At 40.0% G+C, this 16,294-nt stretch overlaps 1 protein-coding gene across 3 annotated transcripts in view; it reads right to left on the bottom strand.

Moving 5' to 3' along the window:
* The window catches only part of sfswap (splicing factor SWAP), a 123,494-nt gene that overhangs the window by 67,645 nt on the left and 39,555 nt on the right, over positions 1-16,294 (bottom strand). For all 3 annotated transcript variants that reach the window (XM_060843368.1, XM_060843370.1, XM_060843369.1), the window contains exon 10: positions 13,353-13,446. In XM_060843368.1, coding sequence (XP_060699351.1) covers positions 13,353-13,446 — 94 coding nt within the window. The remainder of the gene's footprint in view (positions 1-13,352; positions 13,447-16,294) is intronic.

The raw sequence follows: 16,294 nt of genomic DNA, 5'->3' as shown, positions 1-16,294 counted from the left end.
TATAATAATAGTCCAATAACAACCCCTTATTAAGATTTACCAAAATTCTAATTTCAAAACCAGCCAGTTGTCGAATCATTTCTTTATATCTTCCTCTGGCTTCTTTTCTTCTTCCTAGGGATTTCTGTTTCATAGGTCACTGACCGATAAGAATACCTTCAAAGTTTGGGAGAAGATTTGTAGCTCGGGTGCTCGTTGTTGTGGTTCTGTTCGCCGAGCTGGGAATTTGTGTTGCAGACGTTTCGTGCCCTGTCTAGGTGACATCCTCAGTGCTTGGGAGCCTCCTGTGAAGCGCTTCTGTGATCTTTCCTCCAGCATTTGTAGTGGTTTGAATCTGCCGCTTCCGGTTGTCAGTTCCAGCTGTCCGTTGCAATGGCCGGTATATTGGGTCCAGGTCAATGTGCTTACTGATTGAATCTGTGGATGAGTGCCATGCCTCTAGGAATTTCCTGGCTGTTCTCTGTTTGGCTTGTCCTATAATAGTAGTGTTGTCCCAGTCAAATTCATGTTGCTTGTCATCTGCGTGTGTGGCTATTAAGGATAGCTGGTCGTGTCATTTTGTGGCCATTTGGTGTTCATGGATGCATCCATGTAAATGTAAATGACAGTTAATGAAAGTGGGGAGACACAGAAACATTCATCCCTGACAAATTGCACATAAACAGAGAGGAGAAAGAAGCGACAAGAATTACATAATATTCTTAAAGCCTATAGAGTACAATGTGCTGCCTTGCACAGAGAAAGCACTGTGCCAACATTCCCTTCAAATTAGCACTCTGACTGCCTGCTATGAAGGCTTCAATCCAACATCAGTAATTGGCTAACAAAGGTTTCCTGTTCGAACTGAAATATTACTTATGCCTGATGAGATGTTGACCTTTTCCAAAAGCTAAAACACAATGCTCAAGCTGATACTCATCCGAAAATAACGATACCTCAAAGCCTCATCAGTGAGAGTTTGAAAATCACATGATCAATTTCTTACGCTTTGCATCATTGCTGGAAATAACCTGAGCACTGCATCAAATTACATGATGTATGGTAATATAAAGGTTTATTTTCTGGTCTAGAACTTCAAAGTCAGGGCGCCGTCAAAAAAAGTTACTGCTGGAGAAAGCCTCAAGTAAAAACTACAACAACGTACAAAAATCTTTAAATAATACCAAAGTTCATTATGATATAGTAATAAAACAAGCTCTTTCCATAAGTGTACCACCCTCTGCATGAAAAAGTTGTCCCTTAGTCTCTTTTATATCTTTCCCCTCTTACCTTAAACCTGTGCACTCTAGTTCTGGACTCCCCCACCCTAGGGAAAAGACTTTGTCTATTTATCCTATCCACACCCTTCATGATTTTATAAATATCTATAAGGTTACCCCTCAGCCTCCGACACTCCTGGGAAAACAGCCCCAGCCTCTCCCTATAGCTCAAATCCTCCAAACCTGGCAACATCCTTGTAAATCTTTTCTGAACCCTTTCAAGATTCACAACATCCTTCCGAAAGGAAGGAGACCAGAATTGCAACAGTGGCCTAACCAATGTCCTGTACAGCCACAACATGACCTCCCAACTCCTGTACTCAATACTCTGACCAATAAAGGAAAGCATACCAAACGCCTTCTTCACTATCCTATCTACCAGCAACTCCACTTTCAAGGAGCTATGAACCTGCGCTCCAAGGTCTCTTTGTTCAATAACATTCCCGAGGACCTCAGCAAGAAGTGCACAAGTCCTGCTAAGATTTGCTTTCCCAAAATGCAGCACCTCACATTTATCTAAATTGAACTCCATCTGCCACTCCTCAGCCCATTGGCCAATCTGATCAAGATCCGGTTGTAATCGGAGGTAACCTTCCACAGCTGTACACTACACCTCCAATGTTGGTGTCATCTGCAAACTTACTAACTATACCTCTTATGCTCACATCCAAATCATTTAAATAAATGCTGAAAAGTAGTGGACCTAACACCGATCCTTGTGACACTCCACTTGTCACAGGCCTCCAGTCTGAAAAACAACCCTTCTCCACCAGCCTCTACCTTCTACCTTTGAGCCAGTTCTGTATCCAAATGGCTAGTTCTCCCTGAAGGGCTTTTGCCCGAAACATCGATTTTGCTGCACTTTGGATGCTGCCTGAACTGCTGTGCTCTTCCAGCACCACTGATCCAGAATCTGGTTTCCAGCATCTGCAGTCATTCTTTTTACTTCCATGTGATCTAACCTTGCTAACCAATCTACTATGAGGAACCATGTCAAACACCTTACTGGAGCCCATACAGATCAAGTCGACTGCTTTGCCCTCATCAATCCTCTTAGTTACTTCCTCAAAAAGCTCAATGAACTTTGAGAGACAGGATTTCCCACACACAAAGCCATGGTGACTATCCCCAATCAGTCCTTGCCTTTCCAAATACATGTACATCCTGTCCCTCAAAAGTCCCTCCAACAACTTGCCCACCACCGAGGTCAGGCTCACTGGTCTATAGTTCCCTGGCTTATCCTTACCACCTTTCTTAAACAGTGGCACCACGTTAGCCAACCTCCAGTCTTCCGGCACCTCACCTGTGACTATTGATGATACAAATATCTCAGCAAGAGGCCCAGCAATCACTTCCCTAGCTTCCCCCAGAGTTCTAGGGTACACCTGATCAGATCCTGGGGATTTCTCCACTTTTATGTGTTTCAAGACATCCAGCACTTCCTCCTCTGTAATATGGACATTTTTCAAGATGTTACCCTTTATTCCCCTACATTCTATATCTTCCATATCCTTTCCACAGTAAACACTGATGCAAAATACTGATTTAGTATCTACCCCATTTCCTGCGGCTCTACACAAAGGCTGCCTTGTTGATCTTTGAGATGCCCTATTCTCTCCCTCGTTACCCCTTTGTCTTTAATGTATTTGTAAAACCCCTTTGGATTCTCCTTAACTCTATTTACCAAATCTATCTCATGTCCCTGTTTTGCCCTCCTGATATCCCTCTTAAGTATACTCCTACTACTTTTAAACTCTTAAGGATTCACTTGATCTATCTTGTCTGTACCTGACATATGCTTTCTTCTTTTTCTTAACCAAATACTCAATTTATTTAGTCATCCAGCATTCCCTATACCTACCAGCCTTTCCTTTCACCCTGACAGAAATATACTGTCTCTGGTCTCTCATTAGATCATTTCTGAAGGCTTCTCATTTTATAGCCATCCCTTTACCCGTGAACATCTGCCTCCAATCAGCTTTAGAAAGTTCTTGCCTAGTACCGGCAAAATTAGCCTTTCAACTATTAGATCTAGTCTATCCTCTTCTATCACTATGTTAAAACTAGTTGAATTATGGTCGCTGGCCCCAAAGTGCTCCCCCACTATCACCTCAGTCACCTGCCCTGCCTTATTTCCCAAGAGTAGGTACCAGAGGAAGTGGTGGAGGCTAGTACAATTGCAACATTTGAAAGGCATCTGGATGGGTATATGAATAAGGAGGGTTGGGAGTGACATGGGTCAGGTACTGTCAGGTGGGACTAGATTGGGTTGGGATATCTGGTCAGTATGGACGGGTTGGACCGAAGGCTCTGTTTCCATGCTTACATCTCTATGACTCTAAGAAATAGAAAAAACAGGATTTGCTTATATTTTTCTCTGCATACAACAATAGCATAAGTTATCTGAGTATAACTGACTGAGAAAGAATTATGAAGAGAGCCTGGAGCAAATAATATGTGATTCTGACTGTTTGGGTCATTTGTACATGGAAGGTGAATGAAAAAGGTTGCACGTTTAATATGGCTGACTGTGATACAGGAAACAGTAAATTCTAACTGCTGTCAGATGGAAATTCTGTCAATGCTTGAGAGAAGTTCGGATTTAATTAAGCAAATCAATTTTGAGTTTGAGCTAACTGGCAAAGCTTTGTAACGATAGTGTAATTTTGAGGAAGCAAGAAAGTAAACAGATGCAATTTCAACATTAAAACTGTTCCATGTATGTAAATGCATCCTAAAAAAAGGACAAATATTTTATCAGTCTAAGATAACAATTCATAGTTTCTAGCAGCATGCACTGCTGATCGTAACACCAAAGGTGTAATTTTTGAAGCAAAAAATGAAAAGTACTGCGGTCATTCATGCCATCAGTGGCTTACTGCAGAAGGAAACAAATAATGATTGAACTGCCCTGACAAATTTATGTGCAACATTCAAGAAATGTGTACAAAATGAAACATCCACCCATTAATTTTTCCATCTTGCCTTTCCAAAGCCTTCTCTTTGATCAGTATTGAAAGAACATGGATCTTTACCAGATGAAATCTTAAACACTATAAACTGAACAAAACTACAAATTTATTGATAACTTAGTAGAACTCATGTTTCTTGGTTGAAACAGTGGTAACTGGATAATGAAATCTTTGCATTTCAAACAGCGAGATTTCATTACAAGTTCTTTCATTGCTGCATCAATTATCAGTCAAATACTACAGCTTTCTTTTGGGAACTCAAGTTATGAAATTCTCCATTCAACTGGCTCCTCCTTGGCAGGAAGACACAAAAATAATCATACAAGAGATAAAGTCACTGTCTCACTAGGAATAATTATTGACAGCTCAAGAGTTGGTTTTAAACATTTTCACAGAACAGACATTAGCAATCCTAAATTAAATGAATTTCTTATTTTTCTTTAATATTATTTAATTCAAGAAAGGCTCGTAATTTAATTTCAAAACAGCTGTTTTATCTTTACACAGGATTGGTAAAAGAAAATCAAAGATAAGACGGACAAGCCAAAGCTTTGGAAAATTATTCTTTTTGAAAGAGTTTTAAATTTTTTTCCAGATCACAGAACAAAGTTATTTGACAAAACAATTAAAGGAATTCCTGAAAAAAATACAATGACAAAATTACAAGCAGAAACATTAAGGGTAAATTGGAAGGGCTACTCCTTATGTAATTGTCATATACATTTAAGGTTTAGAGCTCCTTTTGAAGAGTTGTAAAGTCAGACAGCAAGGAAACAGACCCCTCAGTCCAACCAGTCCATGTCAATTATTATTCCAAACAAAATTAGTCCTACCTGTCTGCTCCTGGCCCATATCTCTCCAAATCTTTCCTACTACTGCATTTATCTAAGTTCCTTTTTACATGTTGTAAATGCGCCCACATCCAATACTACCGCACAAAGTTCTTTCCACTCAAGAAACACCCTCTGTGCAAGAAAAATGCATGTCTTTTTTAAAATCGTTCTCCTCTCACACATAAAAAAAGACCCCAGTCTTGAAATCCCCCGTGCTGGGGAAAGGACATGTACCAATCTACATCCCTTATGATTTTATAAATCTCTATAAGGTCACTCCCTCAATCCCCCAAGCTGCAGTGAAATGAGTCCCAGCTTATCCGGCCTTTCCCTATAACTGAAAATTTCCTTACCAGGCAATATCCTGGTAAAACTCACCTGAAACCTGACATCCTTCCTGTAACAGCGGCTCCAAAACTGGGCATAGCACTCCAGAAGAGGCCTCACCAATGTCCTGTACAACCTCAACATGACTTGCCAACTCCTTTACTAAAAGGACTGAGCAATTAAGGCAAGCATGCTAAATGCCTTTGTAACCATGCTGTCTATGTTCAGCAGAACGGCAGCGGTGAGTGGGAGGACCAGGGGACTGCCAGAAAGGTAAATTTCCCTCTAAAATGACTTACCTCAAGAGTCAACGGCCCCCGTTTTCAACAGCAGGAGCGGTGAGAGCGAGGACGAGGGGGCAGCCAGAGAGGTAAATTTCCCTTTCATTTCGGCAACACAGTTGAATAGGAGCAGTCAAATTGCGCTCTGGGAAGATGAGTGAACTGATATATTTGGGCAGCGGCTATAGCCATAGGGGATTCAACTGTAAGGGGAATAGTTGGGTAATTCTGTGCTCACAAACAAGACTCCCGAATGGTAATTTGCCTCCCAAGTGCATGGGTCAGGGATGTCACAGGTCGGCTGCAGGACATTCTGAAGGGGAGGGTGAACAGCCAGCTGTCGTGGTGAATATAGACATCAATGATAGAGGTGATAAACGGGATGAGGTCCTACAAGCAGAATTTAGGGAGTTAGGAGCAAAGTTAAAAAGTAAGACTTCAGTGGTAGGAATCACAGGATTGCTACCGGTGCCATGTGTTAGCCAGTAGAAATGAAAGAATAGGCAGGATGAATGCATGGCTTGAGAGATGATGCAGGAGGGAGAGGTTCAGATTTTTGGGACATTGGGACCGGTTTTGGGGGAGGTGGGGCTATCACGAATTGGATGGTTAAACCTGGGCTGGAATGGAACCAATGTCCTTGGGGTGCTTTTGCTCACGCTTTTGGGGAGGTTTTAAACTAATATGGCAGGGGGATGGGAACCAAATTACAGTGGACAGTAGGTAGGTAAGGAACTAGATAATTAAGGGGAGGAGTGGGCAGGGAGCAGATGATGAACGCTAAGGGACAGGTGGTCTGAGGTGCATCTGTTTAACGTGAGAAGTGTAGTAGATGAATTTAGGGTTTGGACTGGGAGTATGATGTCATTGCTATTACTGACACTTGATTGAGGGAAAGACATGATTAATATTCCAGGATATAGATACTTCAGGCAGGATAGAAAAGGAGGTAAATGGGTTTCAGAAGTTGCATTACTGGTCAGAGAGGATATCACAGTTGTGCTGAAGGAGGGCACTATGGAGGATTTGAGCAGTGAGGCAATAAGGGCAGAGGTCAGAAATAGGAAGGGTGCGGTAACAATGTTGGGGCTGTAATACAAGCCTCCCAACAGCAAGCGTGAGGTAGAGGGGAGTATGTAAATATGTAAACAGATTATGGAAGACAGGAGATTTTAATTTTCCCTACATTGACTGGATTCATTTAGTGTTAGAGGTCCAGATGGAGCAGCATTTGTAAAGAGCATCCAGAAGGATTTTATAGAGAAGTATGTAAATAGTCCAACTCGGGAACAGGCCATACTGGACCTGGTGTTGGCACATGAGCCCAGTCATGTGGTTGAAGTTCCAATAGGGAATTATTTTAGAAACAGTGATCACAATTCCATAAGTTTTAGAATATTAATGGACTAAGACAAGAGTGATCCTAAAGGAAGAGTGCTAAATTGAGGGAAGGCCAACTATACCGAAATTCGGAGGGAGCTGGGGAATGTGGATTGGGAGGAGTTGTTTGAGAGTAAATCCACATTTGATATGTGGGGAGGGTTTTAAAGAGAGGCTGATTGGAGTGCAGGACAGACATGTGCCTGTGAAAATGAGGGATAGAAATGGCAAGATTAGGGAATCATGGATGACAGGTAAAATTGAGACTAGCTAAGAGGAAAAAGGAAATATACATAAAGGTCTAGGCGAATGAAAACAGACGTAGCTTTGGAAGAATATCAGGAAAGTAGGACCAATCTGAAACGAGGAATAAGAGGGCTAAAAGGGGTTACAAAATATCTTTAGCAAACAGGGTAAAAGAAAATCCCGAAGTCTTTTATTCATATATAAGGAGCAAGAGGATAGCTAGAGAAAGGGTTGAAATCAACGAGGTAAAAACATTAACTGCTGATGCTGGAAACCAGATTCTGGATTAGTGGTGTTGGAAGAGCACAACAGTTCAGGCAGCATCCAAAGTGCAACGAAATCGACGTTTCGGGCAAAAGCCCTTCATCAGGAATAAAAACATTTATTCCTGATGAAGGGCTTTTGCCCGAAACGTCAATTTTGCTGCACTTTGGATGCTGCCTGAACTACTGTGGTCTTCCAGCACCACTAATCTAGAACAGAGAAAGGGTTGGTCCACTCAAGGACAAAGGAGGAAAGTTATGCGTGGAGTCAGAGAAAATGAGTGAGATTCTTAATGAGTACTTTGCATCAGTATTTACCAAGGAGAGGGGCATGGCAGATGTTGAGGTTAGGGATAGATGTTTGATTATTCTAGGTCAAGTCAGCATAAGGAGGGAGGAAGTGTTGGGTATTCTAAAAGGCATTAATGTAGACAAGTCCCCAGGTCTGGATGGGGTCAGTCCCACATTACTGAGGGAAGTGAGAGAAGAAATAGTTGAGGCCTTAACAGATATCTTTGCATCATCTTTGAACAAGGGTGAGGTCCTGGAGGACTGGAGAATTGCTAAATGCTGTCCCTTGTTTAAAGAAGGTTAGCAGGGATAATCCAGGTAATTATAGACCTGTGAGCCTGACATCAGTATCTGGAGAAGATACTGAGAGATAGGATCTATTTATATTTGAAAGAAAAATGGGCTTATCAGTGATAGGCAATATGGTTCTGTGCGGGTAAGATCATGTCTTACCAACTTAATAGAATTCTTTGAGGAAGTGACAAAGTTGATTGATGAAGGAAGAGCTGTAGATGTCATGTACACAGATTTCAGTAAGGCGTTTGATAAGTTTCCTCATGGTAGGCTGATGGAGAAAGTGAAGTCGCATGGGCTCCAGGGTTTAGTAGCTAGATGGATAAAGAACTGGCTGGGCAAAGGACAAAGAATAGTAGTGGAAAGGAGTTTTTCAAAATGAAGAACTGTGACCAGTGGTGTTCCACAGGGATTAGTGTCGGGACCACTGTTGTTTGTGATATACATAAATGTTGTGGAGGAAGGTATAGGTGGTCTGAGTACTAAGTTTGCAGATGACATTAAGATTGTTGGAGTAGCAGATAATGAATGGGACTGTCAGAAAATACAGCAGAATATAGATAGATTGGAGAGTTGGACAGAGAAATGGCAGATGGAGTTCAATCCGGACAAATGTGAAGCAATGCATTTTGGAAGATCCAATTCAAGAGCGAACTATACTGTAAATGAAAATTCCCTGGGGAAAATTGATGTACAGAATGATGTGTGTGTTCAGGTCCATTGTACCCTGAAAGCAGCCATACAGGTCAATAGAGTGGTCAAGGCGGCATATGGCATGCTTTCCTTCATCAGACATGGTTCTGAGTACAAGAGTTGGCAGATCATATTACAGTTGTCTAGGACTTTGGTTCGGCCACACCTGGAATACTGTGTACAGTTCTGGTCACCACATTACCAAAAGGATGTGGATGCTTTGGACAGCGTGCGGAGGTGGTTCACCAGGATGCTGCTTGGCATGGAGGGCACTAGCTATGAAGAGAGGTTGAGTATATTAGGATTATTTTCATCAGAAAGACAAGGTTGAGGGGGGATCTGATTGAGGTCTACAAAATCATGAGAGGTATAGACATGGTGGATAGCAAGAAGCTTCTTCCCAGGAGACTCAATTACTAGGGGCTACGAGTTCAAGGTGAGAGGCTTAAAGTTTAAAGGAGATATGCGTGGAAAGTTCTTTACGGAGAGGGTGGTGGGTGTCTGGACTGCGTTGTCAGTGGAGGTGGTAGAGGCAGGCACGATAGCGTCATTTAAGATGTATCTAGACAGATACATGAATGGGTAGGGAGCAGAAGGATACAGATCCTTAGAAAATAGGCGACAGGTTTAGATAGAGAATCTGGATCGGCTCAGGCTTTGACGGCCAAACAGCCTGTTCCTGTGCTGTAACTTTTTTTTGTTCTTCGTTCTATATGTGCCTGAACTCCTTGATCCTTCTGTTCTAGAATACTATCCAAAGTCCTACTATTAATTGCATAAATCCTTCCCTTGTCATTGTACTAAAATGCAGAACCTCACTTTATCCAAATTTTCCAAATAATCTAAGTAATCCACATTTAAACGTCTGTTATACTCCAGCCCATCAATGCATTTGTAACCTTTAGAAACCTTCTTCACTGTCTACTATGTACCAATTTTAATGTTTTCCGCAAATTTACTAAACATGTCATCTATACTCTCATCTAATTCATTTATATAGATGATAAACAAAAAAGAGGGTCTAGAACTGATCCCTTTGGAACACTGCTGGTGACAGACATCCGTCCAAAGTAACGTTCTACCACCACACTCACTCCGATAGAAAAGTGGAAGAACTGTGGACACCAGAAATCAGAAACAAAAACAGAAAAACTCAGATCTTTATTTTGGCTACAATATTCTAGATCAAGTCAGCCACATTAGAACTCTACACTACCAAATATATTAACATGAAAGTCTGAGAACTTGTTTTCTTCTATGTCTGTGATAATCCTAGCTCAGCCTCTCTATCCCTTCTTTTGCTATAACCGTACCACCTTCCCATTCAATTATTTCAACTTTCTCCTAGCTAAAAGCTCATTCTATATCTTTTGTAAATTTCAAGCTCATCCTAGCTCTGTAGCTTATATGTTATTCCACTATAAACCCTGCTTCATGGCCAATATTGGCTTCTGGATTTGCAATGTATCAAATTTTGAATTCTGGGCTGTGTCGAATCCTTTCAAGGTTATTCCCCATTCCACCTTAGTACGGTCCTCCAACCCTCCCCGAAGGATTCTCTGACATGGGACTTAGTAAATCCCTCTCTTCCTGTGCCACACCATTGGTGTTCCTAATCAATGAATACGTTGATTTTAAAGTGTCCAGCCATGCAGTCGAATTTCTCCTTGACATTGCCCCCTTCCTAACTCTAACCTTTTTAGTAGAAATGTCATCAAAGATATAACTGATACACTTCCCAAAAAAACTTCATGCTACAGACTCCTTTACCTAACATTACCAGATTTATCATTAGTTTAACGCACGGATTATTTACCACATTTTGCAGGCAAGGTGGATCAAAGCCTTGCAAAGAAAATGTTACGAAGCGGATTTACACTACCATCCATAATTCTTGCTAAGGAGTGCACGTGGTCTCTTACATTCAAGGAGTCAACTTACAGCAATCAATTTCTTATGTAATATATTCCAGGTATATAATTATTTACACAAAACATCTCAAATTTTTGTCACCATCCATAGATACATTTAATATATTGAGATCTAATTGAAAATACCCAAAGCTGAGTTAGACACCTTTTTGGTCTAAAAAGGAGTCATGTTATTGAGGCAGGCTGGACAGGAGAGTTAAGGCCACAATCGGATCAGTCATGCTCTTAATGAATTGCATGCTAGGCTCAATCAGTTGAATGGCCTACTCTTACTTCTCATAACCTTGGATCTGAAATTTTATCAATCTGCTCAAATATACAAAATTTTAAAAGCTTAAACTTATCACAGAATTTAAAACTTTCAATTCAGAAGATTTTATATTTATCCAAAAAGAGTCTATAAATAATTACAGTTGTCAGAAATGTGGATTCATTCCATGGTTGCAAATACTCACTCTCAGTACAATATATAACCTAAGAAAATACACTGATCTATGAGGCACAAAAACCACTTATGGGAAACATGATATATCCTCTATTCTGCCAATTAGGTTTGTAGCCATGAACCTGAAAATAGGAGCACAGTCTTAAAAGTAATTAGGTTTTTACTGTTCGTATATCCTGTTAAACGATCTATTTGCAATGACAATTCTTGATTCTGTACTTATGCATGAACCCATATCTTTTTACAAAGAACCTAGTCACAGACCTTTGAATGAAGTTATTCTTCCATATGATTATTTACATTCTTTATGCCTCAGATGATTTAGAAGCTATTTATTACAGAAATGAGAAACTTGTATGGAAATGAAAACAAATTACAGGCAGAACACTTAATCATCCACCCTGCTAAACTGAATTAGCATTACAACACAAAATAACTTCTATTTCAGAAATATTCTGGCTCTTATTCATATTAAACATGAATGAATATACACTTCCTGCAATTCACCTGACTCTCACTAATGATATAAACTTCAATTAACCATTTTTTTTACTACCCACACTGAGCAGAGATCGAAAGAACCTTTTATTCATAAAGAGTGCAGCACAATAGAAAATCTCAAGACTTGCTGCCCTCAAAAAAATCCAGGAGACACACATTATTTCTATTTAGTTCATACAATTAAGAAATAAAATTCATGCACTTTCTACAAGTGGTCAACCTACAGTTTATTGCTTAAAGCAAATTAAAAATTTGTCTGCATCTTACATACTTTTAGTTATTTCTGAGTAGCAGCTGATTTGTGTTCTTTGGTTAAAGTAACAATGCCACTGCTTCCTTAAAGATGGATTTATATTACTCATGTTCCACCATGTCAATAAGAAATGCTAATATAATTTGCCAATGCCAACTTTGCTTAACCTAGAATATGATGTGAATTGATGTTGCCTGAATCAAGTCAATTCTTGCAAATATGAACTGCATGGGGAGTGGGTTAAACTTCATAAGGACATAAACAGCTTGATGAATGGGCAGGTAAGTGGCAGATGATATTTCATGCATAAAATTGTGAAATGAATAATTTTGGTTCAATAATTAGGAACAGGCAAAAAAAGAAAGGTAGGAAAACAGATGGTTCTGCAGATGTATGTAGACACATAAGTGAAAGTGGCAGTGAAGGTTGACAGCATGGTTAATAAGGCAAAAGGCACCATGATCTTTAAAAATACATACATAAGAGTACAAAAGCAACATATTATAATGCATCTGCATAAAACATGGACTCTGCTGCAGGTGGACAACTGTACCCAGTCCTGGGCATTATCAAGAAGGATGAGAAGGTATTTGAGAGAGTGAAGAAAAAAAAATTATGAAAATGGCTTCACAGATGAGCTATGCAGAGGAACTGGAGAAGCAGAGGCTGTTAACTTGGAGAAGGGAAGGCCAAGTGTAGATATTAAAGTGGTTAGAATCTAGAATACACTGCTCAAAAACCTGATACGACAGATTCAGTTGAGATTTTCGAAATAAACTGGATAGAGTGAATAGTTAGAGAGACTCTTCCCAGGGCAGAAATGGCTATCATGAAGGATCATAATTTTAAGGTGATTAGAGGAAGGTTTAGGGGAGACGTCAGTGGTAAGTTCTTTACACAGAGAGTGGGTGGGTGCGTGGAACGTACTGCCAGCGTGGTAGTAGAGTCAGATACATTAGGGACACATTATCTTGGACAGGTACACAGATGATAGTAAAATGTAGGGTACGTAGGTTAGTGTGATCTTAGAGTTGGATAAAAGGTCTACAATATCGAAGGCCAAGGGGCCTGTACTGTTCTATGTTCTATTACCTGAAAAGGAAACATTTGCAGGACTAAGTTATGGCTGGATTTTGGTACCAGACAGACAAACCGGTCTTGCAAAAAGCCAGCGCTAAACCACTTGTGTGTTGCACCTATTGTATGATTCTACAATGTATTTGCCAAACTTTCAAAAGGCAGCGAAAAACCAAAACAGAAACAGATCACTGGCTGTATGCCTGGCTTCTATTCAGTTAAACACCAATTGAATCCCAGCACAAATTTGTTTGAAAGACAACAATCACATAAACGTGTATTCCTTTCCCCTCACAACCTCCTTACCTGTGGAATACTGCAACCTTCTTTTTGAGAGAAGTACTGCTTCTTGAACTCATAATACGCATTGTACTGGTGCCAGGGCTGGAGGAATTCAAACCTGGAAATTAAGTCACAGTTAGTTGTTTGTCACACAGTACTTGAGTACCACTGAAAAAAAACCATATGAAACTGTGTTATATATTACTGGATTAATGCACAGAGCCTTGTACTTTGCAGACAGGAAAAAAAACAGTATCTGTACTGCCTGTTTCAACTCAACAACATCGCTGACTGCTATTCGATAGTGAGGGGCCAAGGTTCAAATCTCACTGCACAGTCTTAAAACATTTTGCGATAAGTGATCATATATGATTGGATTAAAACTTCATCAAAATAGTTTGCAAAATGTGATGCACTTCTAAAGCTGGTGAATACATACAAATATACAAACTATTAGCAGTAGACAACCATTGCCTCATATGCCTGTTCCACCAAATCTGATAATATCATAGTTAATCTGATGTTGCTTCAATCCACTTTCCAATCTATCGCCTTGTTAGTCAAGAATTCATTTACCGTTGCCTTAAAAACCAATGACTCTACTTTCACCACCCCTGGGGAAGAGAATGTCATAAAATCACGGCCCTCAGAAACAGAATCCTCTATATTTCTACTCTAATTAAAGAGACTTCATATTTTTAAATTCTGTCCCCTGGTTCTAACCCGACCCACAATGGAATTTACCGATCAACATCCAGCCTATCAGGCCAACTCAGGATTTTACATTTTCAAGAAAATCAGTTGACACCTGTAGTATACAAGCTTGTTATTAAATGGTTTGAAAGAAATATCAAATGTTCAGATTCATTCTGGAATTTTGACATTTGTTCTCTGGGTCATTAACCCAATAAGATTATAAGTTCACTTTATTATAAATACTATATATTATAGCAATACAGTAAGACCATAAGACTAAGAGCAAAAGTAGGCCATTCAGTCCATCAAATCAGCTCGGCCACTCAACGAAACAACGGCAGATCAACCTCAACTCCACTTTTCTATCTTTACCCCATAATCTTTGATTCCCTTATTGATTTAAGGACATTTGATGACTCAGCCTCAACAGTCCTTAGTGGTAAAGAATTTCACAAATTCACTACCCTCTGTCAAAAGGAATTCTGCTTCATCTCTGCCTTATTCTGAGAATATGCCTTCTTTCCCTAAATGCTCGCACAAAGGGAAATGTCTACACCATCAAGTCCATACAAATCTTTCAATAAGCTCTTTACTTCAACGACCCATTCTACACAATCTCTCATAAACAGGCTCCAAATTTGGTATTAGCCAGTGAATCCATTTTGGACTGCCACCGGTGCCAGTATACCATTTCTTAGACAAAGGACTCTTCACAGTATTCCAGCTGTGGTATGACTAGTGTCTTGTATAGTTTTAGCAAGACCTCCCAGCTTTTAAACTCCATTTCTTTTGAAATAAAGGCCAACACTCCATTTGCCTTCCCTATTACCTGATGAGCTTGAATGTTAGCTTTTCGTAATTCATGGATGAGGACTCCCAAATCTCTCTTTTCCATAGTGTTCTTAAGCTTCTCTCTATTTAAATAATATTCAGCTCCTCTATGCTTCCTGCTGTTGTGCATAATCATATGTTCCCCTACAGTATATTCCACATGACAAGTTTTTTGCCCACTTACTTAATCGGTCTATATCCCTCAACGCACTCTTTGTATCATCCTCACCATCTGCCTTCCAACCCACTTTTGTGTCATTTGCAAACTTGGCTGTTGTTCATTCGCTTTCCTCATCCAAGTCATCTATATATATATTTGTGGTCCCAGCACTTATTCCTGTGGCATACCACTTATCCCTGTGGCATACCACCAATTACAGGTTGCTATCCTAAAATGGCCTCTTAACCCAACTCTGTCTATCATTTAGAAAATCCTCTATCTGTGTTAAATATTCTACTTTCAACATTATGAGCTCTTATCTTATTAAGTAGCCTAATGTGTAGATTAGATTACTTACAGTGTGGAAACAGGCCCTTCGGCCCAACAAGTCCACACCGACCCGACACCCACTAGTACCTCTACATTTACCCCTTACCTAACACTACGGGCAATTTAGCATGGCCAATTCACCTGACCCGCACATCTTTGGACTGTGAGAGGAAACCGACGCACCCGGAGGAAACCCACGCAGACACGGGGAGAACGTGCAAACTCCACACAGTCAGTGTAGTACCTTATCAAACAACTCTTAAAGATCCAGATATTATACATACACCACTTCCCTTTTAGCTATTCTGCTTGCTATGTCCTCAAAGAATTCTAGTAAATTTATCAAGCACGATCTTTCCTTTATGAAGTCATGCTCATTCTATTGGTTATATTATGCATTTCTAAATGCTCTAATACATCCTTTGTAATGAGGTCAAAAATCAAATGATACCAGGTTATATTCCAATAAGTTGATCTAAAATTGCAGGCGTTTGGAGTGCTGCTCTTTCATAAGTTGTCGCTATAACCTGTTGGGACTATAACCTGGTATTGTTTGATTTTTAACCTTGACCATCCCAGTCCAACTCCAGCATTTCCACATCATCTTCTGTAATAGACTAACATTTACCCAATAACAGATTAAACTAACAGTTCTACAGTAATCTGTTTTTTTTTATCTCTTTCCCTTTTTAAAAAAAGTGCTACATTGGCAGATTTTCAAACCTCTGGGACTTTTCCAGAATTTAAAGGACTGCTGGAAGATTACTTCCTTCAATATTCTATAGTGCATCCACTTTCTGTGCAGTTACTTCCTTTAATGTCGTAGGCTGCACCCCATCAGTCCCTAGGGACCTATAGTCCTTAGTCCACTCGTTTCCTTAGCATCTTTTCTCCAATGACAGTTATGGTATTCATTTACCGTCCACCTTTTTGCCCCTTGAACACTGAG

Source organism: Hemiscyllium ocellatum, chromosome 24, assembly GCF_020745735.1.
Source record: "Hemiscyllium ocellatum isolate sHemOce1 chromosome 24, sHemOce1.pat.X.cur, whole genome shotgun sequence".
In the NCBI taxonomy this organism is placed as follows: Eukaryota; Metazoa; Chordata; class Chondrichthyes; order Orectolobiformes; family Hemiscylliidae; genus Hemiscyllium; species Hemiscyllium ocellatum.
This window is presented reverse-complemented; position numbering and strand designations above follow the sequence as displayed.